Source organism: Anopheles gambiae, chromosome 2, assembly GCF_943734735.2.
Source record: "Anopheles gambiae chromosome 2, idAnoGambNW_F1_1, whole genome shotgun sequence".
Classification (NCBI taxonomy): domain Eukaryota; kingdom Metazoa; phylum Arthropoda; class Insecta; order Diptera; family Culicidae; genus Anopheles; species Anopheles gambiae.
The window spans coordinates 66,628,336-66,655,476 of NC_064601.1; the positions used below are offsets into that span (position 1 = coordinate 66,628,336).

General features: G+C 40.3%; 1 protein-coding gene across 19 annotated transcripts in view; it reads right to left on the reverse strand.

Annotated features, from left to right (window-relative positions):
• The window catches only part of LOC4576575 (uncharacterized), a 64,038-nt gene that overhangs the window by 24,398 nt on the left and 12,499 nt on the right, over positions 1 to 27,141 (reverse strand). For all 19 annotated transcript variants that reach the window (XM_061651352.1, XM_061651355.1, XM_061651347.1 and 16 more), the window contains 5 exons: positions 6,966 to 11,523; positions 6,760 to 6,885; positions 1,450 to 1,569; positions 1,201 to 1,361; positions 114 to 1,100 (listed from right to left, as the gene is read on the reverse strand). In XM_061651352.1, coding sequence (XP_061507336.1) covers positions 114 to 1,100; positions 1,201 to 1,361; positions 1,450 to 1,569; positions 6,760 to 6,885; positions 6,966 to 11,523 — 5,952 coding nt within the window. The remainder of the gene's footprint in view (positions 1 to 113; positions 1,101 to 1,200; positions 1,362 to 1,449; positions 1,570 to 6,759; positions 6,886 to 6,965; positions 11,524 to 27,141) is intronic.

Consider the following 27,141-nt stretch of genomic DNA (forward strand, 5'->3'; position numbering starts at 1 on the left):
TTTCAAAGAAAAGATAACATTCAATTAACAAGATGAAAATTTACATTCCATATGCAACAAATAAAATATGCTTCTGCGATACTATGCGGAACAAATGTGTTATATTTACTTACCTAGTATTAATTTCTTCTTTAAAGTGTTGAGCATCCTCCTTGACACTTCCAAGTTTGCTGCTTACAACACTCGCAACCACAGAGCCAAGCGTTAATTCAACCGTGGATGGCAATGGTTGACTAACCGTGGAGTTCAACGAGAACAATTCAGTTTTCACGCCATTGATCGGAATGCTACCAGATAATGCAGTCGTAGTAGATGGTATAATACATGAAACTCCGACACTATTTTCAACAGGAGTGGCTTTCTCATCCGATGGATGCGATGCTGTTTGCTCTACATGCCCCGTAGATGGTGTAAAAGTAGCAACTCCAGCTCCACTAACCACTTTCGCACTACTCGAGGATGCCGTCGATAATACATCCACTCCTGTATCATCATCCATCACCCTATCGGTCACGGAAGATACATTCGTTACCGTTGTCTCTACGGCCTGTTGTCGTACCTGTTTCGATACATTTGGGCCCGTGGATGTATTTAATTCTATGTCATTTATCTTCGTAGCAACCTCTACAGCGTCTCCACCAGAAGCAAAGCTACTGTTAACATGTACTGCACTGTTATTACTGTTATAAGTCGATTCAGTTGCATTGTCAATTACAATGGTGTTGTTGTCATTGCTGCAAGAGGTGTTGCTGCTATTCACACTACATGCAGATGTAACGGAGGAAGCGTTGATCGATGCAGTCACATAACTACTAGGTGATAGGGACGAAGAATTCGTAATACAACTACCATTAATGCTGCCGTTATTACCCGTGCTAGTGACGTCGCTCATCATGTTAGTACTTGTAATATTATTATTATTACTGTTGTTGGTATTATTGCCACTACTGCCATTATTACTGCTTGCGGGAACACTGTTAGATGACGGATTTGTCGTGACATTGACAATATTGGCTGTCGCATTACTTCCTATCGTACTATTTGTTGAATTCGCGGCACGATCACGGCCTACAGTCTTTTGTTGTTGTTCACGTTGTAGTCTATAAAATAAGAGTAAAAAAAAAATTATTAGTAAATTAAAGCATTTAGCATTTAGGTTCTCATCCGTGCTTACGAAAAAGGTAACCAAAAAAAGCTCACCTTGTTGTAACACCAGTAGTCATTGCATCCACAATTGATTGTGTTTGCTGCTGGTTAGATTTTTGAGGGTTTCTAGAGCTTCTTGTTCGCTGTCGGGACTTCCTTAACAACTGCTTATAATTTTCCGTCTTCTTACTGAGGTAGTAATATCGCACACAATCCTAAAGTAAAGATATTACATAAATTTTTTTATAACATTTTTTTTCGTTTTTTTACATGAATGAAAATTCATTCATCTGTCATTCATACCTGCGCACTTTTCCTGTCCAAACTAGCAGCAATTGTGCCGAAATTTTTCGAATGCTGCAAAAACTTTTCTCGAAAAATTTCCTTTTCACCAGATGTCCACACATTCAAACTTAACCGCTCCTAAAAAACACACATAAAAGAATCATATATTATAAATTTTTATACATTTTCAATATTTTATTTATATGTTTTGTCCCTTCACTGGGATGGGCACACAAAATTGTATTATTTTACATCTACATAAAGAACGCTATTTGCAATATCTGTTCTGAGAACATTTCTGAGTTCTTTTTTATTTTTGTATGTGTAATCGTCATGCTAAGCGTTTTGAGAATGGCTAAGGTATTTTTTAAATTCCTTAAATTATTTTTAAAATTAAAAAAAAATGAACTCAATAAAATCCCAAATAAATTCTATTCTTTCAAGATAGTTGTCGAATAGAACATCCTGTATCCATGGATGAAGATGCCAAATATCTGATAAACTAGGTATTAAATAAAAAAATGCCCAGGTAACTTACATAAATGCCCACACTTACGATTGATTGTAAGTGTGCTACAAGTATTTTGGTTTTCCCTTAATTATTTCCATACATTCATTTGAAATTACTCTATTAAAATTAATGCGATAATTTTATTTGTGAAATATGCAATCATTCATTCGTTTAAATTGTTTAATCAGCTAAAACACGAAATGAATAACTTGGCGTTTCCAGAACACTGATGTACACAAGGGTTATAAGTGGAATCAATTTGTTGGACAGCATGTTCTCGGCGTGGAACAATGTATTCGAGAAATGTACGGCAATGCATTTGATGAATTCAGATATCATCAACGTTTTCAAGCATCATACTGCAGTCTTGGCATTGGCACATTGGCACATTTTCTGGAACGGCTCCAAATTGTTTGGCAAAAAGCTTCCACCAGCCGCCGCCAGATGCGCTAGTGAAAATCAAAATTACGCTTGCGAGTACGATCAATGTAGCCCGGCCTTAAGACAGATTCGGGAAGGGTTCCGCGATAAAGGTCCTTGAGATAAAGTGTGAAATCCTGTAATAAAATCCATGCCGGAACTTCATTCTGATGCCATCCGCTGAACGAACTATATGTTTCGGATTTCTGTCTTAGGTCTTCCGTCTTCCGAAATTAAATACAGTCTGAACTCACTGGTTGAACTTCGATCCCCTGCCAACTATTGAATAAGTGCTTTTAAGTTGGCACGTTTTTCCATACAAATGTTAATGCCGGAGTACATTGTCCGTACTCGCTAGTGTAATTTCGATTTTCACTAGCGCATCTGGCGGCGACTGATGGAAGCTTCTTTTGGTCATCGAGGGAATGGTCGTGCCGGATCTCAAAATAAAGTATTATTTTCATCTTTTTTTGTCATGAAAATGGATGCAATGCATGAAGAATATAAGTATCTACCTTTTACAAAACTTTTCTCGTCCGATTTAAGTTCCTCAACTTTCTCGACCCCTTCCCCCCCCCCCCCCCCCCCCCCTTTTGCCCTTCTTCACCACCTGGTATTTTTATTCCACCTTGTTGAAGAGACCGCGTGCTCGAAACGGGTTTCGCCGTAGGTCCCCGGTTGAATCCCGCAATAATGGATTGCAAGGCAATAAACGATAAGCTATGCACCCTGCGCATGCGAGGCAAATTCTATAATATAAGCTTCATAAACGTTCACGCCCCTACCGAAGAGAAAGAGGAAGAGGAGAAGGACGTGTTTTACGGCCGCCTCGCTAGAACCATAAATGCGTGCCCTAGACATGACCTCATAATCATCCGGGGGGACTTTAACGCAAAAGTCGGTAAGGAGCCAATGTACCGCCAATACACTGGCTGTCACAGTCTGCATGAGCACAGTAACTACTTGGTTGGCTTAGTGATACGTTGTAGAACCGCCCGCCCCCGCACCAATGGGGGCAGAGAAAACACGCAGCCTCGGCTCAACACGGACTCTCTAAGGGACATTACTGTCCAACAGGAATTCAAAGCCGCTTTAGAAGAGTCTCTACTACCAGAAAACAGTTATGAAACTACGAGCGAGAGGTGGAACGCTCTAAAAACAAAAATAATAAACTGTGCAAGAAATATACTCCCACCACGTCGTGGCAACACCAAATCTGGCTGGTTCGACGATGAATGCAGACAAATGACCAAACGTAAGAATACTGCATACCGAGCAATGCAGCAACGGCATAGAACGCGGGCATGCGCAGAGAAATACACACGGCTCAGACGCGAAGAGAAACGAGTTCACCGCTCCAAGAAGCATGCTTTGGAATAGCAAAACATGCGGGAACTCGAGCAAACCAGAGAGGCGTACGGGCCGACACGAAAGTTTTACCAAGCGATAGCAGGTCACCGAAATAACGTGGTACCTAAGGTTACCTGCTGTCGCAACAAGGATGGAGATCTGGTTAGTAACCAGCTAGAGGTCCTCTCGCGGTGGGCTCAGTACTTTGATGAATTACTCAACGACCAGTTTAACAAACAGCTAGAAACGCCACTAGCAGATAGTGTCATGCTACTGCCACCTAGCATAGAAGAAACACAAAAGGCTATCCGTCGGCTGAAAAATAACAAGGCACCCTGAACCGACGGAATTGCAGCTGAACTGGTCAAGAATGGAGGTGCACGACTAGAAAACGAGATTCATCAAATCGTTACTGAGGTGTGGGATAGCGAATCGATGCCTTGTGATTGGAATCTCGGCATCATCTACCCCATATACAAGAAGGGAGACAGGTTGGACTGGAACAACTACAGGGGTATTACGGTGTTGAATACCGCCTATAAAATATTCTCCCTGATCCTTCAGGATCGTCTTGTCCCGCACGTCGAAGAGATAGTCGGAAACTATCAAAGAGGATTCCAAAACGGAAAATCAACCACTGATCAGATCTTCACCATGAGGCAGATCTTGGAGAAGATGGCTGAATACAAACACGACACATACCATCCAAAGCCGCATATGATAGCATAGCCAGGGTAAAACTGTATGACGGTATGAGCTCTTTTGGAATCCCGGCCAAACTGATAAGGCTAGTTAGAATGACTATGACCAACGTCACTTGCCAGGTGAGGGTGGATGGAAAGCTTTCAAGACCTTTTGCTACCACCAAAGGTCTGCGCCAGGGGGACGGGCTTGCTTGTCTCCTATTTAACCTGGCGCTAGAGAGGGCCATCCGTGACTCGAGGGTGGAGACTACGGGAACCATCTTCTATAAGTCAACCCAGATCCTGGCATACGCTGATGATATAGACATCATTGGTCTGCGGCTCTCCTAGGTAGCAGAAGCCTACCAAGAGATCGAGCAGGCGGCAGAGAACCTCGGATTGCAGATAAACGAGCCAAAGTCTAAACTGATGGTGGCAACATCAGCGGACCTACCAATAAATAATCAGAATCTACATAGGCGTGACGTGCAGATAGGTGAACGCACTTTTGAAGTCGTCCCACAATTCACCTATCTTGGGTCAAAGGTCAACAACGACAATAGCATGGAAGCTGAGTTACGCGCAAGGATGCTGGCTGCCAACCGGTCATTCTTCTTCTTCTTCTTCTTCTTTGGCTCAACAACCGTTGTCGGTCAAGGCCTGCCTGTACCACTTATGGGCTTGGCTTTCAGTGACTAATTGATTTCCCCCCAAAGCAGGATAGTCAGTCCTACGTATGGCGGCACGGTCTATTTGGGGATTGAACCCATGGCGGGCATGTTGTTAAGTCGTACGAGTTGACGACTGTACTACGAGACCGGCTCATTCTACAGCCTGAAAAATCAGTTCACCTCAAAGAACCTGTCGCGACGGACGACAGTACCTATATAGTACCAGTACTCACATACGCCTCTTAGATATACACACTGTCCAAATCTGATCTGATCTTAGCCGCGTTCGAGAGGAAGATGCTCAGAAGGATACTTGGCCCCGTATGTGTGGAAGGACAATGGAGGAGCCGCTATAATGACGAGCTATACGAGATGTACGGCGACCTCACTGTCGTGCAACATATAAAGCTAGCCAGGCTCCGGTGGGCTGGCCATGTTATACGCATGGAAACGAACGACCCTGCCCGTAAAGTCTTTTTAGGCCGTCCACAAGGACAGAGGAGGCGTGGTAGGCCCAAATTGAGGTAGCAAGATGCCGTGGAGGCGTCTGCCATTAAGGCCGGGATAACGGACTGGCAGACAAATGCGCGACCGCTCGCGGTCTCGGATACTAAGGCCGGGCTACATTGACCGTACTCGCAAGTGTAATTTCGATTTTCACTAGCGCATCTGGCGGCGGCTGACCGAAGCATTTTGCCAAACAATTTGGAGCCGCTTCAGAAAATATGTTATTTTTCCATGTTTTTCACTTAAATTGGACCAGAAAATTTTTAAAAAGGTAGATGCACATATTCTACACGCATTGCATCCATTTTCATCAGAAAAAACGATGGAAAAACTACTTGTTTTCCGGCGATCCGGCATGACCATTCCCTCGATGAATAAAAAAACTTCCACCAGCCGCCGCCAGATGCGCTAGTGAAAATCAAAATTACACTACGGAGTACGATCAATGTAGCCCGGCCTTTAAGGCCAATGTCCCCCGACCTTTACAGATAAATTATACTAGCCTCTAGCTCCACCCACCCGCCGCTGCTAGGTGGCGTACTCGATCACAAAAATTACACTAAGGAGTACGATGAATGTAGCCCGGCCTTTAAAAGCTTGATTTGTTAATTTTTGGTAAAAAAAAAATGATCAATTCTTAAGGCCGGGCTAGATTGATCGTACTCGCAAGTGTAATTTTGATTTTCACTAGCGCACCTGGCGGCGGCTGACCGAAGCATTTTGCCAAACAATTTGGAGCCGCTCCAGAAAATGTGTTATTTTTCCATGTTTTGTACTTAATTCGGACGAGAAAAGTTTTGTAAAAAGTAGATGCACATGTCCTGCACGCATTGCATCCATTTTCATGACAAAAAAACGATGAATAAACTACTTAATTAAAAGATTCAGCATGACCATTCTCTCGATGAATAAAAAAAGCTTCCACCAGCCGCCGCCAGATGCGCTAGTGAAAATCGAAATTACACTACGGATTACGATCAATGTAGCCCGGCCTTTAAATTTTGTGAATGGATTTGCTTCGAAAGAAACTCTTTTTGGGTAATGATCGAAAGCCAAAGTTGTATCTCCACAACCCTTTGACATTGCCTGTCAGATATTTCATTCGTAAAAAAAACATTTCTCTATAAATTTCTCTCATTGTTGTCGCACGACTAAAAAAACGACTAATCTTGCTTGTTTTTCTTACCTTAAATTCCGTTTCCATGTCTATTAGCGCTCCATTTTCGTTATTAAACACTAGCCTTCTTTGTCTGGAGTCTAACATTAAAGGTGGAATCACAGCATATGAGCGCATTTTCTTATCCTCCATGGCCTAAAAACATCGGAAGAATCGTATGAATAAACATGTTCATGGTTACCATTTAATACTATAAGATCCATTTGTTAACTTACCTGTTCTTGAAGACCATCCATGATCTCTTCAAGATCGGCTTCAGATTTTATTCTAGAACCTACACGATTAAATCGTTCCTTATCTTCCCGCTGCTTTCGAAGCTCCGGAAAAACCTTTTCAAAGAACTCGCGATTCTTGGCCTCTTTTGCCTTACGCTTGGCGCTCGCCTCTAGCTTATCGACGCGCTTGGTCCATTCCTGCGATAGTAGGGCGTAACGTTCGGTTATCTCGCACTGCTTTGCGGCACGTTCTGTTTTGATCTTCCGGAAGTGCAACAACAGTCGTTGCTTAAACAACCGATGACGTTCTTGTATTTCCCGGCACATTTCCGCATCCGTCGGCTGATTATACAACGGAAGAGGGTCAGCTCCGTATGAACAGAGCGTACTTAGGACGGCATGAGCTGCGGAGGCACGTTTACGATTTTCCGCATATATTTTTTGCGCTAGATTGCGGTGCTTAGGTTGCGCCTCTGAGGAGCTTTCTTCAATCGGTGGTTTAGCAGATGCTTCCTCGAGTGATTCCTGCTTTTTCTTCAATGACGCAATCTTCTTCTCCGCCTTGTCAATCTCATTATCTACCTTCGCAATTTGTTGTAACAATTCGTCCTTTGTGGCACGCAACTCTTCCATGGGATCACTGGGCAGTGTAGGCGAGATAGCTTCCACTTGCGGATGGTATGCTCCCGAAGTTACCATAACAACCGGCGATTCCCTAGTATCTATCTTCAGCAGCGTCGTTGCATTGCTAGTACTACCAATTGGCAGTGGCACAGCGGAGCCAACAACTGGCGGCGGATGCTGTGAACCGACAACCTCATTTAATCGTATCTTTTTAAATGCCGGTGGTCCATTGCTGTCGGTTACCGCTGGGACTACTGATCTCGAAGATTGCAGAAGATAATCTGGTGAAGGATGGAGCAAAGTAATACGTTGCCTTGATGTTTGTTGCGCCATCTGCTGTGGAATCTGCTGTACTAATAGAGGGAGATGGGGTATTTGTTGCTGTGGCAATGATGTAACCATTATGGGAGTTCCTCCTCCAACATGTTGTGAAGAAACTGAAGATGGTTGCCCTAGAATAGTTTGCGGCTGAGGCGGCCGTGGCTGCTGATATTGCTGATGTTGCCGCTGTTGCTGTTGCTGTTGCTGTTGCTGTTGCTGTTGCTGTTGCTGTTGCTGTTGCTGTTGCTGTTGCTGTTGCTGTTGCTGTTGCTGTTGCTGTTGCTGTTGCTGTTGCTGTTGCTGTTGCTGTTGCTGTTGCTGTTGCTGTTGCTGTTGCTGTTGCTGTTGCTGTTGCTGTTGCTGTTGCTGTTGCTGTTGCTGTTGCTGTTGCTGTTGCTGTTGCTGTTGCTGTTGCTGTTGCTGTTGCTGTTGCTGTTGCTGTTGCTGTTGCTGTTGCTGTTGCTGTTGCTGTTGCTGTTGCTGTTGCTGTTGCTGTTGCTGTTGCTGTTGCTGTTGCTGTTGCTGTTGCTGTTGCTGTTGCTGTTGCTGTTGCTGTTGCTGTTGCTGTTGTTGTTGTTGTTGTTGTTGTTGCATATGATGCCGTTGTGGTTGCTGTAACCGCTGTGACTGCTGCTGCTGCGTCAGCTGCTGTGATTGAGGTGACTGCTGTGACTGCTGCAACTGCAGCTGCGTCTGTAGTTGTTTCTGTGGCTGATGTAGCTGCTGTTGCTGTTGCGACTGCTGCTGTGGTTGTTGAGACGCCTGTGGTTGATGTTGCTGTTGTGGCTGATGTGGCAGTTGTAGGTGCTGTGATTGCTTTGCAAGCTTTGGGTGCAGTGGCTGTTGTGCTTGCTGTAGCTGTATCTGCTGGGGCTGTTGCTGTTGTGGCTGTGGCTGCTGTGGCTGCTGTGGCTGCTGTTTTTGATGTTGCTGCTGAGGCTGCTGAGACTGCTTTGTCTGTTGTGTCTGTTGTGTCTGTTGTTGCTGTTGCTGCTGTTGCTGCTGTTGCTGCTGTTGCTGCTGTTGCTGCTGTTGCTGCTGTTGCTGCTGTTGCTGCTGTTGCTGCTGTTGCTGCTGTTGCTGCTGTTGCTGCTGTTGCTGCTGTTGCTGCTGTGGCTGCTGTTGCTGTTGTGGTTGCTGTGATTGTTGTTGCTGCTGTGGCAGTTCAGGCAATTCTGGCTGTTGTAGCTGCTGTGACTGCTGTGGCTGCTGTGGCTGCTGTGACTGCTGTGGCTTCTGTGGCTGCAGTGGCTGCTGTGGCTGCTGTGGCTGCTGTGGCTGATGTGACTGCTGTGACTGCTGTGGCTGCTGTGCTTGCTGTGGCTGCTGTGGCTGCTGTGGCTGCTGTGGCTGCTGTGGCTGCTGTGGCTGCTGTGGCTGCTGTGGCTGCTGTGGCTGCTGTGGCTGCTGTGGCTGCTGTGGCTGCTGTGGCTGCTGTAGCTGCTGTAGCTGCTGTAGCTGCTGTGGTTGCTGTGGTTGCTGTGGTTGCTGTGGCTGCTGTGGTTGCTGTGGTTGCTGTGGTTGCTGTGGCTGCTGTGACTGCTGTGGCTGCTGTGGCTGCTGTGGCTGCTGTGGCTGCTGTGGCTGCTGTGGCTGCTGTGGCTGCTGTGGCTGCTGTGACTGCTGTGGCTGCTGTGGCTGCTGTGGCTGCTGTGGCTGCTGTGGCTGCTGTTGCTGCTGTGGACCCTGTGGCTGTTGAGACTGTTGTGGCTCCTGTGGTTGTTGAGACGCCTGTGGTTGATGAGGCTCTTGTGGTTCCTGTGGTTGATGTGGCTCTTGTGGCTCCTGTGGCTGTTGAGACCGTTGTGGCTCCTGTGATTGCTGTGTCTCTTGTGATTGCTGTTGCTCCTGTGGTTGCTGTGGTTGTTGTGGCGACTGAGGCTGATGTTGTTGCGGTTGTTGCCGTTGCTGTTGTTGCACTTGTGATTTCTGTTGCTGCTGTTGTTGTTGTTGCTCCTGCTGCGCCTGCTGCTGTTGTTTTTGTTGCTCTTGTTGTTGTTCTTGTTGCTCTTTGAGTGGTTTTTGTGATTGCGACTGTTGTTCTGGTGAAGATTGTATCTGCGGCAGCGTATACGTTAGCGACTCTAACTGAGACTTAGACTGCGACTCCGGTTTCGACCGAGACTGCGGTTTTAGTTGCGACGGCTGTTGCATTTGCGTCTGCGAATGCGGCTTCGGCTGCGAAATAGGCTGCGTATGCGTCTGAGTTTCTGACTGGGACTGCGTCTGCATCTGATTCTCCGACAGCGATTGCAACAGCGGTTGCGACAAGGATTGCACCTCTAACTGAGGCTGCGAATGTGACTGCGCTTCCGACTTCGACTGCTGTGACTGTTGCTGTGCCTGTGCCTGGCTCTGTGGCTCTGGCTGTGCCTGTGTCTGTGTCTGCGCCTGTGCTTGTGGTTGAGACTGCGGCTGTGCCGGTGCCTGTACCTGTCCTGGTGCCTGTGGCTGTAGCTGTGTCTGTGCCTGTGCCTGTGGCTGTGGCTGTGCCTGTGGTTGAGACTGCGGCTGTGCCTGTGCTTGGGTCTGTAACTGTGATTGAGACTGCGGCTGTGGCTCTGGCTGCGGCAGCGACTGTAACTGTGGTTGAGATTGTGGTTGTGGCTCTGGCTGCGACAGCGACTGTAACTGTGGTTGAGACTGCGGTTGTGGCTCTGGTTGCGGCTGTGGCTCTGGCTGTGGTTGCGACTGTGACTCTTCCTGCGACAGCGACTGCGACTGCGACTGCGACTGCGACTGCGACTGCGACTGCGACTGCGACTGCGACTGCGACTGCTTCGGCTGCGGTTGCGGCTGACGGAGCTGCTGTTCCTGTGGTCGTAGTGACTGCGACTCTTCCTGCTTTGGATGCTGATGTTGCAAATGATGCTGTAGTGGTTGCATAAATTGCTGCGAATGTTGCTGTTGTTGTTGCTGTGGCTGCTGTTGTTGCTGTGGCTGCTGTTGTTGCTGTGGCTGCTGTTGTTGCTGAGACTGCTGTTTCTGCGACTGCTGTTGCTGCGATTGTTGCTGCTGCTGTGATTGCTGTTGCTCCAACTGCGACTGTTGCTGCAGTGATTTCTGTTCCTCCAACTGCGACTGTTGTTGCTGCAGTGATTGCTGTTGCGGCTGCGGAGACTGATGATGAAGCTGCTGTTGGTTCTGCGATTGTTGTTGTTGGAGCAGCTGTGACTGTTGGGACTGTTGTGATTGTTGCGACTGCTGTTGTTGCTGCTGAATGTGATGTGATGCCGAATGTAACGGTCCCACATCCATATTGTTGACAATGCTGATAGAAGGAGAGACGACTATGCTATTGGGCACCACGCTTGTTCCGCCGGTAACCGATGAAGGAACCGCTTGCCGGTACTCAGTGACGATTTGCTGTACCTGTGGAACACGGCTGAATGGGCTCGCATCTCGAATAAAGGCAGGAACATACGAATTATTTTGCACATATCGCAGAGGTGATTCTCTCGCCGGAGCACCACCAAACGATGGATAATTTGCGGCACCAGCAGCTCCCGGGCCTGGCCTTGGTGGAGATAATGGACTAGCCGCGGATCGAGGCACTGTTTGTGAAGATGACGGTCCTCCTCCCTTACTATAACCCTGCGTCGCATCAGCCGTCCTAAAAAAACATGAAAAAATGGTAACATAGAAATTAGCATTAGGCGATTTCAAAAATTTATAGGCGTTATCATTGCATTAGCATATGAATGGCTCTTGTTTAGTTATGTACAAATAGAAAAAAAAACAATATTCCAATAAAGTGATGTAGTGTATTAAGGCATTGGACAATCAAATAATGAAGGAGGACGTTCTGAATTCATTAATATTGCACATACTACATTCCATTACAAACAAGTTTAAGTTTGGACCTTACTAACATCTTAAGGGATCAATGCTAATCGCGTTCCTTCTTCTTCTTTTAGGTTGATGAATTACATCGTCCTATACTCTCTTTTGGGAGGTATAATCAAAGACGTATCATCTGAGTATGAGAGTGGTACTGTACTGTATCATATCACTTTTCAGGTCCAGGTTGGTTTATGTTATGTCGTTAGTTGCTTAGTCTTTTCTTCGCATAGTATCGGAATAGTGCACATTTCCTCCGGTTTTTTTTTTGTATTTTATTGTATTGTATTTTGTCTGCCTTCTACTGGGCGGCATTCGGTTTGTTTTCTTTAGGCGCTTTTTCCTACAAGTTCTCTTTCTATGGTTTTTGATTTAATTTAATTCAATTTAATCATTTATGTTTGCGAGTAGTGATGTTGTTACTTGTTTTTTTACTGATCATATTGTTTGATTACGAATTCTGTTCATATATTTGTGGAGAAAGAATTTTAGTGTTGTGTTCGATTTGTTTCTTTTTTTTTAATCAGTATTATTTTTTCTGGTTATTTGTTATGTTTACCCTCTGTTTCTGTTTGTGTCATAGAGATTTCTATGCATCTTGTAAAAATACTCATGAAATTGAATCGAAAATTTTGTGTCTTCCTGTTTCTGGTGTCAGGCATATTTCACATGATCCATTTTCTGTTATTTTGAAAATGCTGAGCCAATATTCTGAGCAGTCGTGTCCTGATATTATTTGATTTATAGTATTTATTTCATTGCCTTTTAGTTGTATGTGTTTGGGCCATATTTCTTTTTTAAATTCATTTTGAAAGCACAAGATTTTTTCATTCTCATTTTTCATTTCATTCTTGAATATATTGATTGCGTGTATCTGATTTTGTTCTTTTTGTCGTGTTTGATATGGTATCCTTTTTTCGCTAAATCGTCTACAATGTCGTTCCCTTTTATTCCTAAGTATGAAAGGATCCATCCAATTCGAGTATCTGTTCTGTTTGCATGTTTAAGCTATTATAAAATATATCCTCAATTTGTGTGTCCTAGGAAATTTTGCTTAGAACAGTGCAAGAAGTTAGACTATCTGTATATATGATTGGTTTTTCAATTTTTAATTCTACCACCATTTTTAGTGCTTTTTAATAGCAATTGTTGTTTTTATGGACGAACTTCCGTCAGTGAAAATGGTTGGTTTGTCATTATTATTTTTGTATATGTATTCTAGTGTTTTTGTTTTGTTTTAGGATATCTTTATTGTTGGTTTTTTAACAACATATTAATATATTTAATTTAATTGTTTTTTTTTTTTTCAAAGAAAATGTACAGGCGGTCCCCGAGATACACGGTACCTCTTATACGCGGATTCGGAGATACACGGTTTTCTAAATTTGACAGTTCTTTGAGAAAATTGTACTGTTTTGACACATCAATTGTAAATTGCCAAATAATTTCCGTTTCGATCCAATGTTAAAAACTTTTTAAAAAGGTTTAAAACTGTTATATTCAGTCAGGATCATATCAAATAATTCATAAAATGACTAAAACCGCCCCCTACTTGCAAAATTACACGAAAATTTGTGATATTTTAGCTGGAAATCATTAGATTCGACTTACGCGGAAATTCGAGATACGCGGTATTTTGCGGCCGTTTTCGGTCCCCATTAACCGTGTATTTCGGGGACCGCCTGTATTTCGTTTTTGATATATTTATGGTTAGTCTTAACAATTCCACTATTTTGGTGAAAGCGTTTAGTGCTCTCTGGCGGTTTGCTTGTAATTCCTGTTCATTTGTTCAATCGCTGAGGATGACACAATCGTCTGTATATTGAATTATTGAATTAAATGGGTGTGTTTCGTGTATGGGTTTCTGTTTATCTTTGGTGTACATGTTAAATATAGTATGGGTAATATGACATCCCCTTGTCACCATCCGTTACTAGCATATTTTGTGAGTTGTTATTGCTTGTTATTTACAGATGTTTGTTTCTTAGAAAAGCGTAAGTCCATATGTTAGAAAGGTTAGATATGCTCATTATGTCTATAAGTGTTTTTGTATGCACACAGTTGTGGCCTTTTGTTAATCTATTAATCTTCTTCTTCTTCTTTGGCTCAACAACCGATGTCGGTCAAGGCCTGCCTGTACCCACTTGTGGGCTTGGCTTTCAGTGACTAATTGATTTCCCCCATAGCAGGATAGTCAATCCTACGTATGGCGGCACGGTCTATTTGGGGATCGAACCCATGACGGGCATGTTGTTAAGTCGTACGAGTTGACGACTGTACTACGAGACCGGCTAATCTATTAATACTGCTCCACATATTTGTTTTTTTTTAATTAATTTATTTGATTAATTGTCTGTCTCCATGGATTTCACAATGTTTAGTTTCTTAAACAGGAATAGAGGGAACAATACCATCAGGGCCCTGTGAAAAAGATGATTTCAATTTATGAAGTGCAAAATTTATCTTATCTCTGGATTCCGATTCCAGAGAGAAAGAATCGCTAGTTCCACCGGAATCGTCCGGAATCGTCCGGAATCTTCCAGAATCTACCGGAATCGTCCGGATACGTCGGAATCGTCCGGAATCGTCGGAATCGCCCGGGATCGTCCGGAATCGTCCGGAACCGTCTGAAATCGTCTGGAATCGTGCGGAGTCGTTCGAATCGTCCGGAATCGTCGGAACAGTCGGAACCGACCGGAGTCGGCAGGAATCGCCCGGAATCGACCGGAATCCTGCCTCCAATTTGAAAAACCTCTCTTTATTTGAACATTTAGCACAGTCCCTTGATTTCCATTTTTGTTCCTCTAATTTGGAAAACCTCTGAAATCTGTGTCCCTCTTATTTGTGTATGGAGTTGCCATGGTTATTGAATGATGTATGCTCAAATTGGCAATCCTGTTCGCAGTTTCCTATAGCAACAGTTAAGGCTGCATACTAAATGTTCTGTCTCTTTCTTGTTTGGATGGACCTTTCATTCACTTTCCACCTCTGTAATTTGAAAAGCCCTCTTATTCGACAGTCCCATCGCCTCTCAAATAAGAGAGGGTTCACTGTATTTGTATTAGACTATGCACTGAATAAATGACATGAAATGAAATGGAATTCTGACGATTCCAGACGATTCCGAATGATTCCAGGCGATTCCGGCCGATTCCGGGCGATTCCAGCGATTCCGGTCAATTCCGGTCGAATCCAGACAATTCCGGACGGTTCCAACGACTCCGCACGATTCCGACGATTCCGACGATTCCAGGCGGTTCCGGCTTGTCGGATTGAACCTACCCTTCGGAACTGGGTCCGAAATTTGTTAGAATCGTCCGGACCCAGTTCCGCTTTTTGTGCGTTTTGCCCAACTCTAATACAGACCAGTAACACCTATATTGCGATACATTTTTTTCTCAAAAAGGGTTCATTGGTGACATGTAGGAATACATACTAGTGATGGATGAATTTTTAAATTTTTCAAAAACCGGGTTTCTCATACAAATAATGCATGTTTTTTAATTGTCAGCCAACTATTGAGCGTTCAACTAAAAAGCACACCAACTAAAAAACGTTCAACTATTGAATTCTGACTGTGGGGCCCTTCACGATTCTAGTCAGATTTTTGTATAGAGTTTGACAGTTGGATGCTGAAATCATGTATACACTCTATACAAAATCACGCATAAAACTAGCGTGCAATTTTCAGTCTAGATTATTCTAGCCCCAAAGCTAGAATTAGATTCGAATATCTGCTCGAAATAATGGCAAAACAAGGTGGTGTTTACATTTATCCCAAGGTGCATTAAAGAAATCAGGTGATGGATCCATAATCTAAGTGGATGTAGTCTAGCTGGTCTCATAGCATGTTTTTATATCCAAATTTGAACATCACTTTTTAACAGAACGGGTGAAAACTTTTGCTTAAACAAGCTCTCTGGAGGCTTGACGAATACATAAAATACTCTTTTACATTCTGAATACATAAATTTTCATTCAGAAGCAGAAGCGATAAAAAAAACAGCTTTCGAAATTCATACACCTTGGGATAAGCCCACCTGTATATTATTCCTACTTAGATAGCTACTCGAAAACTGCTACACAATGCAAACAGCTGACAGGCTGAAATTTCAGCCTACGAACTTAAAACGGAAGGGGCCCCTGTATTTGAAACGCTCAGGAGAAGGGTACAAAACAGCTATTGAGTATTGCATGCAGTTATGGACCGCTCGGTTGTAGCGCTGTAGAAATTAAACTTAGATTTTTTTTAAACATCGCGTCATGATGTATGTGTTTGGAGTTATTGAACACATGTTTTATTTATTTATTTATTTATTTATTTATTTATTTATTTATTTTTTTTTATTTATTTATTTATTTATTTATTTATTTATTTATTTATTTATCTATTTACTTATTTATTTATTAATTTATTTATTTATTTATTTATTTATTTATGTATTTATGTATTTATGTATTTATGTATTTATGTATTTATGTATTTATGTATTTATTTATTTATTTATTTATTTATTTATTTATTTATTTATTTATTTATTTATTCATTTATTTATTTATTTATTTATTTATTTATTTATTTATTTACTTCATTAATTACATCTGGCTTCCGTAGCCTACATATAATACTTAAGCCTTGACCTACAACTATACTTGTGCAGGGCAAATTTTTAGAGCATTTGGGAAAATTAAAGAACAGATCGACAACACTATAACAATAATTAAAAATTTAGTCATACTAAGCAACGATACGAGAGCGGTGGTCAATGACTAAAATTCGTCGGGGTCTCAAAACTCTACTTGGAACGTAAACATTTAGCGAGGACAACAAGTAAGGAGCATCGATGGGTCCAGTCAACAATTTAAACATGAATAACCCCACTTTTCTACGATTCTCCAAAATATCAAGCCCTAACAATAAACAGCGCGACCAGTACGATGGAAACTCAGATTGATTTATTTTCCATGGCAGCCTACTAATGGCAATTAGACTGATTTTTTATTTTTTCGATCTTATCGATTTTAGTAATGTGAAACGGGGTCCACGCAACAGACGCATATTCAATGATCGGACGAACAAAACAACAATACAACGCGTTTAGTTACAAAGGATCATGAAACATACCGCTGGACCAAAGTATCAAACCTAAAGTCCTGTTTGATTTGGTAAAAAAAGCGCCAAAATGTTGATTTAGGCTAAGATTAGAGTCTAAAATAACACCTAAATCTAATACTAACTCGGAACGAGAAAATGTGCCGTTCATAAGTTTGTAGTTGTGTTTTAAAGGGTTCTTACTGCAAGAAAAGGATATAACAGTGCAATTACTGATTTTAACAGATAACATAATCGCAGAACACCAAGATTGGAACAGGGAGACAGCGTACTGCAGTTATAAAAAAATCACTACTATTTCTGATGGCAGAGTACAATTTTAAATCGTCAGCATATAATAACATTAAAAATTCCGGTACTGCCTAAACTACGTCGTTGATAAAGATATTAAACAGTAACGGACGCTTCCTTGAGGGACACCAGCAACATTGGAGTAATCTTGCGACATACTATCTCCTATTTTGACGATAAAGGTACGATGGCAAAGATAAGAGACGATCCATTTAACAAAATCACAACGGACGACAAATTTCAACAGCTTCTGTGACAAAGCAAGATGGTTAACGCGATCAAAGGCCGAATGGAGATCGGTGTGCATGGACCTGAGTGCGAGTATCAAAGTGCGAGTAGCAATAATGCAAGAATTGGTATAAGTATTATGCAATAATGCAAGAAAAAATGGTAGCTAAAGTTTTTAAAGTTTTTTTTACAGAAACAATTCAGTAATATAATATTTTACTGGATTCCAGCATAAATGTCATGTTTTTGAAGAAATACAAGCATACAGAATTGAATTTAATCATAGTAGTCATGTATACATATCTTCAATAAATGTTAGTTTGCTTACACCACTTGAAGAGAACAGTCCACACATTTACTGGGTTCCAACAGGTTATGGACCCAGGCGAACAATTTTAGAAGCAAGTACCATTATAAAAGGGTGGCGGAAATTGTTGTACCGATAAGCTTCGTAGCGGTGGATATGAAACACGGCAATTCAAATTCGAAATGTTGCTAGTCCGGGAAAACATGTGGAAGTTCGTGTCAACGACCGCCCCTGAACCATTGACCGAATCCTGGAAGGAAGGTGACGCTAAAGCCCGGTCTACGATCGCTCTTCTTGTGGATGACTGCCAGCACCCTTTGATCCGTGACTACAAGTCGGTCAAAGATACCTGGGATGCACTCCTGAAACATCATCAAAAAACGACGGTGTCTACTAAGCTATCGCTCCTGAAGAAACTCTGCAAGGCGGAGTACGACAAAAGCGGTGACATGGAGGCGCATTTGTTTCTAATGGATGAACTTTTCTCAAGTCTGATGAACGCGGGCCAGGAACTGGTCAAGATTTTCTCCACCCATGGATAACTCTTTCCGATTCGAGTAGCCATTGGTTTTGCCTATCTGTCAATCACACTTTTGTTTACATTTAGAGGTGTTGTTTTGCGGAATGAATAAAATTTTCCAAACCGCTCACGGCCACTAGCCTTCGGCAATCCATAATCCTGACCTTAATGACTAAGACGTCAGTTGTCATCTGGCCACCTCAATGTAAACCTACTACGCCCCTCAGCAATGGGGCCGACACTCCCAGCAAAACATTTAAGTGTGTTTTATCTAAAGCCAAAAGAAGAAATCAAACCCGGCAATGGCGGCAAACTCCATTCCACTACACTGCCATACCGATCGGATACCGAAGATTCTGATTGAGAAAACGCAACTGAATCATATTGGAATGTTGCTAACCGATCGACTAAATTATCCACTCCGTTATCGACTTTTGTTCGCGATCAGACCCAATGTTTGTGGAAAATAGTAATATCGCTGTTGTTTGAATGTTTTCATCTATTTCGCCTGTTGTTAGTATTAATTTTTTGTATTTCATGTTTTTTTTTATTATAATGCACGTTTCTCCGTACCCATCACTTATGTCGGTGCAAAATTACACACTAAAAAATATTTTACGAGCTCGGGTAATCCTGTACTCCATCCTCGAGTTTAGTTCTACAGTTTGGTGTCCGTTCTCTAGTGTTTGGTCCAATAGAATAGAAGCTGTCCAAAAGAGAGTTACTCGTATTTGACGGTCCCGTAATATTCCAAACATTTTATGTCTCTTCAAGATGAAGATCTCTCTAAGGTGAACATTCTATAAGGTGCATATGCGATTTGGCAATCAAAATTATCAAACTGCACGACCAGACAAGGTGAAATATACACCGAAATGAACTATTTGACAGGCGAAATATCTGACAGGTAAGGCGGCGCTCTAGCACCAATCGAACACGACATCCGACTCGAACTAAACCATATAATCATATGGAGGTTCACTGTCACACACAGACAAACAAACAAGACAATAATCGAGTTGAATATGTCACTTGATTCTGTCTGTGATGTTCGATACCCACCTGCGCTGTGAGTGCCTAGACTGTCAAACACTTAAAAGCGACAGTAGATAGAATTCTATCCGAGACATTTTCAAGTTTGTGTACGTAGTTTGTCTCTTTTTCTTCATAAAATTGCGAGAAAAACATTTAAAATAGCTGTCAATAATTATTATGCTTCACAATCAATTGTAACACGAAATATACAAGTTTGAAACGTATAAAACTATTAAGTGTACTAATGTGTACGCACTGTATGTGTTTTGGCATGGACGTTTGTTTACATGTTTCAATATGAAATTTGAAAGATTTTTATATTATTATGGATGTAAATAACTAGTAAATTATTTGTTGAATCTTCCCCCTGTACAAGGATATTCATTGAAACTATGAAAATGCTTCTTTTTCAAGATGAAAAGATAAGCAGTGGTCATTGCAGTGCATCATGACAGGTCTTTAAGACATCGAACAGCTAACAGAGCACCTATTGACAGAGCACCTAGTGAACTCCCTATTAGGGAAGACACAACATCCGTTTTCGATAATCACTCGAATATATTATCTTCTTAAGCGGAGCATTTCCAAATTGGAAGAAATGATTGACTGTTGATCGAAAATGAACGAAATGCTTGACATTTAAGTTCTTAAATGGATTTAGTTACGATTTTTACACGTTTTTTGGTTACATTGCACATCAGCTGGTTGCTGTGACGCTTTATCCGTCAGATATATCGCCTGTCAAATAGTTCGGATGGCTGCTTACATGGTAGTTTGTTACACATTTAGTGTCAGAAAACTGGCCAAACGCTGATCAAATGAAGAAACGAGGCCTCCCACACATTTTGTAACCTTCAAAAATGAGTAGGATAGGTTAAGCATAGGATTTTAAGATACGATTTGGTGACATTATGCTCCATTCGTTTAACTCCTCTGCCGTTAGTGCCTGTCTGACCGCTTGAAGTGCAATTGAAACAACGGTAATGCATTAATGTAGTAGGAAGTCACTAGCAGATTGATAATAATAAATTTAATTCACGTCTACGTAGTGTTTGGATAGCGTAAATGATTAAAAAGCTAGATGGACGAATACTTATCGCGCTCCCATAAAACGACTTTTTTCTAGTTTTTTATGTGTTTTTGGTAGCTATTGCACTATTTAAATGCTTATTTTTTAGCAATACGTGTGTACTGATTGTCACTTTATCAAACCCTATCATTACTTTTACCGCCCCATGCCTATTTCGGCCATAATTCGCATATTTGTGTAAAATATTCAGCTAGACGTATAGGGTGAATGTACCAACAGTGGTGCAATTTGTAGTGGTACCGATGTGTTTTAGTGGATTTAAAGTGTCAGGAACGTCAATTTCTGAATATTTTAACACATAGCTATTGGAATATGTTTTATCTTTGTAATTACAACCATTTTTACCATGAAACACATCAAATTTACGAAAAAATACATATTTTTGTGACTACTTTATTGTACCTATAACGGTGTTATGGTTCCTATAGTTAGTATGATATGGTTGTGTTCCTATAGTGGTGGTAAACGAAGATACCTCCAAAACAGTGCATAATATCAATGAAACTTAGTTTCGAAGCTGTTTTCGTATAAATTGCAAAGATTACTGCCATAATATTGATTTCTTGCGTGATTTGATCGTAAAAAATGTATAAATTTGATTGTTGAAACTATTGGCTAAAGTACGCCATCAAACCTGTCGTCAACTTACACCCGGAAGTGTGTGCTTGATTTGAAGTCAATTTTTTCATTCAGCCATATAAGCGAATTTTGGCCTTTTTTTGGTAAATTACCTACATAAAACTCATTTTTGTTGCTATTTTAGTGAAAACAGTACGACATGTCAAAAATTTCCTCGACAAAATCTAAAACGACCTGTTTTTATTGATTTTATAACTATAACCACTATAGGAACATGCCTGTTTTGTGTACCTATAATGGCACTATGGTAAAAAAAACACTTAAAAATTCATAAATATGGTCAAAAGGCAACTAATTATAGTAAAACAATAACATTTCATAACAGTTATGTTGAAAAACTATCAATTGCGTGGTTATGTGGTCATTTAGAACGTTAACAGAAAAATGAGTTTCGTTATGAAATCCTATGGATTTAGGAAAAATGACGACACGTTTCACAAAATAATAATTTTTTAATGGGGCGAAAAACTGCTTGCCCTCACAAGCTACTAAAATGCGAGGGTGCTAGGGTTATGAATTTGTAAGCAGTGCAAGGCCTTATGTCAGCTCGAAGACTGCTCGAATTTGTTTTGCGAGTAGTAAAAATTGCATGAAAAAGATTCGTCAATATCTGCTCGATTTTCCGTTGCAAAATGGAAACGGTGAGTTTGACAGGAGTTTTCAAGCAGAAACCGTTCCCCGAAAACAAGCCTTATACATACAAGCCTTGGCATACAATTGACGTTCAACCTATGAGGTCTGACTGTAGTTGACCCCATAAGACTACCACTCCTGTCTCATGGCAAAATAATACATTGTTTTAAACAGATAAAAATTTCATAAAAAGCTAATTTTAGATTAGTTTTTAGGAAATATTGATAAATAGTCGAGTTCTCACACGGCATATTCGGTTCGAAAATATCTCTCAAACGAACTTTTCCACTGAGGTAGGGGAAGAAATCCAGCAGTCCGTGGCAAATCTTATTCGAGCAATCCAAACTATCTAACAAACTAATAAAAATTGTTGCTTGCAATCTTTTGACAGAGAGAAATATATTTCTTTTATTCGTATTTTAACATATTTTTTCGATCGCTCCCATCGCATAAGTGTTTAAACGGTTGTATATTGTGCATTTCTTACAACACGAACCTATGTTATACGAGTTATTCTGTTAAATTACGATCATTTTAGCCAGCGAAGATTCGTGGTGACACGTTTTTTGACACTTTTTTCTAGTGCAAGGGGAAAGATTCGCGAAGAAAGATATGCCGTGTATGAGCGTACCTAATAATGTCGCCCGGCAAACGCGCTTATAACACCGACAAACCGACGTGACACTTCGAACAAAATGAGCTTCAAAAGTTGTCTCCTTATTTCAAATGAAAATACGTTAAACACTAGCGCCATCTCTATAATGATTCGCTTACTACACTGACACAGAGAAAAAACTGCTAAATCCCATTTTTTGTTTTTCTTCGCAAATTCCAATGCGTATTGTTTTATGTACTTCTCACATCTTTTGCATTGATTTGGAAACTAATAAAATGATTTTCCTGGGTGTTTTGTCCAATAATTCTCACAAAATCTTGCCTCTCACACTTCCTTCGCAATTTGTATTTAGAAAAGTTGTTTACATCGAAGCAGCAGTGAACAGAGCTTACTTTGACAGAAGTGATCGCCTCACTGGTAAATGACAGTACTTTCGTGTGGGACACTTTTGTAACGCCAGTGTCACGTCGGTCTGTCGGTGCTTATAATTCATCTTCTAAATGAACACAACTTAGTCTCAAAGACTGTTTTATATGACAAAATATTCCCTGATATATTCCATACACGACATTTGTGATGGGTTTCGTGAATCTTTCGTTGAGATTCATTCATCTGAATCTTCATATGAATTTTCAAAGATCCGTGAATCTCTAAATATTCATGTATCTTCAAAGATTCTTGAATCTATAAGATTCATAAATCCATTTAAATTTATATGTTTCCAGGGCTTAGTGAATCGTTAGGGATGTATTATTTTCAAAATATTTAATTTGGCCAATCCTACCTAAAACATATTCGTCGTGAGTTCAATCCTCGCTTGGACCGTCTCCCCGTAGCAAAACAAACTATCCGGCTAGGTGGTATCGTTAAGAAGTTTTGAAAGCTTTTATAGGCTAGCATGACCATATAGAATAATAAAGGAAGAAGAATAATAAAAAGCTCAAGCTCAAGAGTTTTTTAAACCCTTGAGATTCATTAATCTTTCGAGATATCATTGATTCTTTCAGCGAGATATTAAATTGTTCGGAAGCGAGATATTAAATGTGTTAACAACATTTTCGGCGATTTCAAGGTGTATTTATTGAGGAGGTGAATTGTTAGCGCGTTTGCCGGGCGCCATCATTGAGTATTGTTTTGTCAAATCGCATACGGCCGCGGGGCCACGGGGCTTTCTCAAGCTGAGAAAACATTCTCAAGCACTCATTTAAGTTTCTCAAGCACTCAAGACTTGTTCTCAGACGCGAGCTCGTGGCCGTCGTCAATTTTTCTCACTCTGAGAAACTGATAAAACCACTGAAGTTTCATTTGGAGCTTTAAATATAAAATATGTTTTTGATCGCATTTTTTTTTACTTTTTCAATTATAAACATTGAATACATTTTCCAAAGTGATTTCCGATAAACATATAGCACAATTCTCCATATTTGGCCGCGGGGCCACGGGGCTTTCTCAAGCTGAGAAAACGTTCTCAAGCACTCATTTAAGTTTCTCAAGCACTCAAAACTTGTTCTCAGACTCAAGCCCGTGGCCGTCGTCAGTTTTTTCTCACCCTGAGAGACTGATATAGACACTCAAGCTTTATTTAGAACTTTAAACAGAAAAACAGTTTTTAATCGCATATTATTTAACGTTTTCAATTATAAACATTGAATACATTTTCCAAAGTGATTTCCGATAAACAAATAGCACAATTCTCCATATTTCTGTTAGCCGATCGCTGCATCGTCAACTTTCTCAAAGATTCTCAAAGATTCTCAAAACCGATTTTGTTCCGATTCGACAAACGCTGAGAACGAGGATTTCTCAAAAGCACTCATGAGTGCTTGAGAAAATGAGTTTTGAGAATCCCCATGGCCCCGCGGCCTACTATTTTCTATACCCCCCTCCAGCCCTTCCCGATTTTAATACCAAGTATCAAGTTTTGTTATGTCAAGTTGTGAAATGTAATTTTGCTCTAAAGCATTTCACCTCTTAATATCCATACACCTTGGGAGATTCTGCTGAGCTGTCACTTTCGTACCGCTTGGACTGCAGCTTGGATCATTCTCATCGGAAGGTTAAGGCCGCGGGGCCACGCGGCTTTCTCAAGCTGAGAAAACGTTCTCAAGCACTCATTTAAGTTTCTCAAGCACTCAAAACTTGTTCTCAGACGCGAGCCCGTGGCCGTCGTCAGTTTTACTCACTCTGAGAAACTGATATTGCCAATCAAGCTTTAGTTGTAGCTTTAAATAGGAAATATGTTTTTGATCGCATATTTTTTTAAAATTTTTTTCAATTATAAACATTGAATACATTTTCCAAAGTGATTACCGGAAAACAAATAGCACAATTGCTCATATTTCAGATAGCCGATCGCTGCCTCGTTAACTTTCTCAAAGATTCTCAAAGATTCTCAAAACTGATTTTGTTCCGATTCGACAAACGCTGAGAACGAGGATTTCTCAAAAGCACTCATGAGTGCTTGAGATAATGAGCGCTGAGAATCCCCATGGCTCCGCGGCCTAACAAACCATTTTTGCATTGAACCTGAGTGCAAGGTGAGATTATCAAACTTGGTGTCGAAAATATTCGAATCTCACAGGGGTCTGAGCCAAAGCTCTTTATCATCGCCTTGGAAGGTGTCACACGAAACAAGGTAGTGGTAGTACTAGATAATGACATGCATTGACGATCTTCCACGCAAGAATTGGATTGAGAATCAATGCGATCAAGACGAACTACCTTCTTACCGGAGATTCAACCGGTGATATGGCCAAATTGGAAGGCAGAATATTAGTTGACGGCGACTTCTTCGATGTGGTTAAAGAGTTCTGAGTGTTTTGTGAATTTGTAAAGTAGCAGAAAGCCTATATTCGAGCAAAAGTTTTGCTTCGTTCTGTCAAAAAGTGACGTTCACGTTTGGTTATAAAAACGGGCTATGATACCCCACCTGGTTTACATACACTTTGGTATATACTAATGTTAGATACGAAATGTTAGATACATTGCACATTGATTCGCCCGGCCTCATCTATAAACAAACACGAGTCTGGTGGTGGTGCAGTGATGGAAAAAATAAACATGATAAATTTGTTTGGCATTTTTTTTCTTGACGTCAATAAATTGTTAATAAACATTTAAGTTATTGTCATTACTTGCATCAATACAGTACAATAAACATCAAAGTAATCATTGTAGTTTTATACCAAAACGCAAAAAAAACTTGAACGTATTTTTGTATTACTCTAAACTCATTTTCACAATAATTTTAATGACATACCGTCATTTTTATAGTATAATAAATAGTTTAATACATTTTACTAAATCAAGCAAGTTTATGAACCCTTGTTTAAACATCAACTTCTTATCCGTGCATTTTGAATTCGAATAAAACAAACCCACCAATAGGTTCATGATTTTGAGTAATTGTTTTCATATTTTACGCAATTTTAGAAATTCAGGTAACCTTAGTAGCCTGGATCTTACAAATTTGTTGATAATTGTACATAAAAAGTTTTCTGACGTTTTAGCGAAAGGCTAGTTTGAACCATGGACATAGCGGAAAACGGGTCATAATGAGCATGCATGGTAAAATGTGCACCCTTTATTTCTTCTTCGTCTTCTTCTTTTGTTGAGCAGGATATACGGGGCGAGTACCGGCTTCGAACGACGAAATCCGTTCGACGCTCATGAGAGAATGAGAATCATGAGATACAACTGTCAAGCATTTAAAGGCGTTTATAACTACGATCCAAGGATGGTTAAGTTTTGAATTTTGATTTTTTTGGCCGTTGGTATTGGATTTCATTCGTTACATCATTATTGGATGATTTGTTATGAATCATAAGGTAGCTTTACTCACTTTCTTTAAATTTGAATTTAAGTTATTTCAAATTTAGGAGGGACGACAGGATTGGATTTGCTTTATAAAAAAGTATAAAAATACTGATTGATTTTATTTAAAAGAGTTATAAACGTTATTTACATGGAGCAAATGTTTTTCGAAATTTTTTATAAAGTTTTCAGCAGTGTAACAAATTTATATGAAAAACATTAAATTTGACCTTTACATGAATATTCATGAATTAATATATATATATCTATATATATATATATATATATATATATATATATATATATATATATATATATATATATATATATATATATATATATATATATATATATATATATATATATATATATATATATATATATATATATATATATATATATATATATATATATATATATATATATATATATTATATATATATTATATATATTATATATTATATATTATATATTATATATATATATATTTATATAACTTTTTTATTATAGATATTTATATTTTATATATATTTATATATATTTATTATAGATATTTGTATGTATATTTATATTCCGATATATTTTATGTTTTTTATATACATTTTCAAAACTGATGAAAACTTTTTTTATTGGAAAAAGATCACAAAACATTTTCAAAATGTTACATACCTCTAAGTTCAATTCACTTCAATTATTTAAAGCAAAATTTGAAGCAAAACGTTACATTGAAAACAACATTCGTTCCAAATCCGCAGCGCAAAACCTCGCGGATTTCTCCCCATACAAACGGGAACGTTCGACCCCGGCAGGTAGAACTCATTCTTTCGCGCGCTTCTTACGGTCTCTCAATGGTACGTTATTTTAAAACTGAGCGCCAAGTGAGCGCCTTCTGACAACCGCGGCGAACGGATCTCGTCGTTCGAAGCCCATAGTCGCCCCGATAGTCTTCCATGTTTTATAAAGCCTATGATTTATAAATCCTTATTTAAAGACGTAACGCTCTTATAAGGTTTTCGACTACTCGAGTCATATTTACTCGAGGCACCCTTTATTTAAGCACTGTTGATGTAGTCCATTGGTTGCCCCAATGTGTTGACGTTTCACGT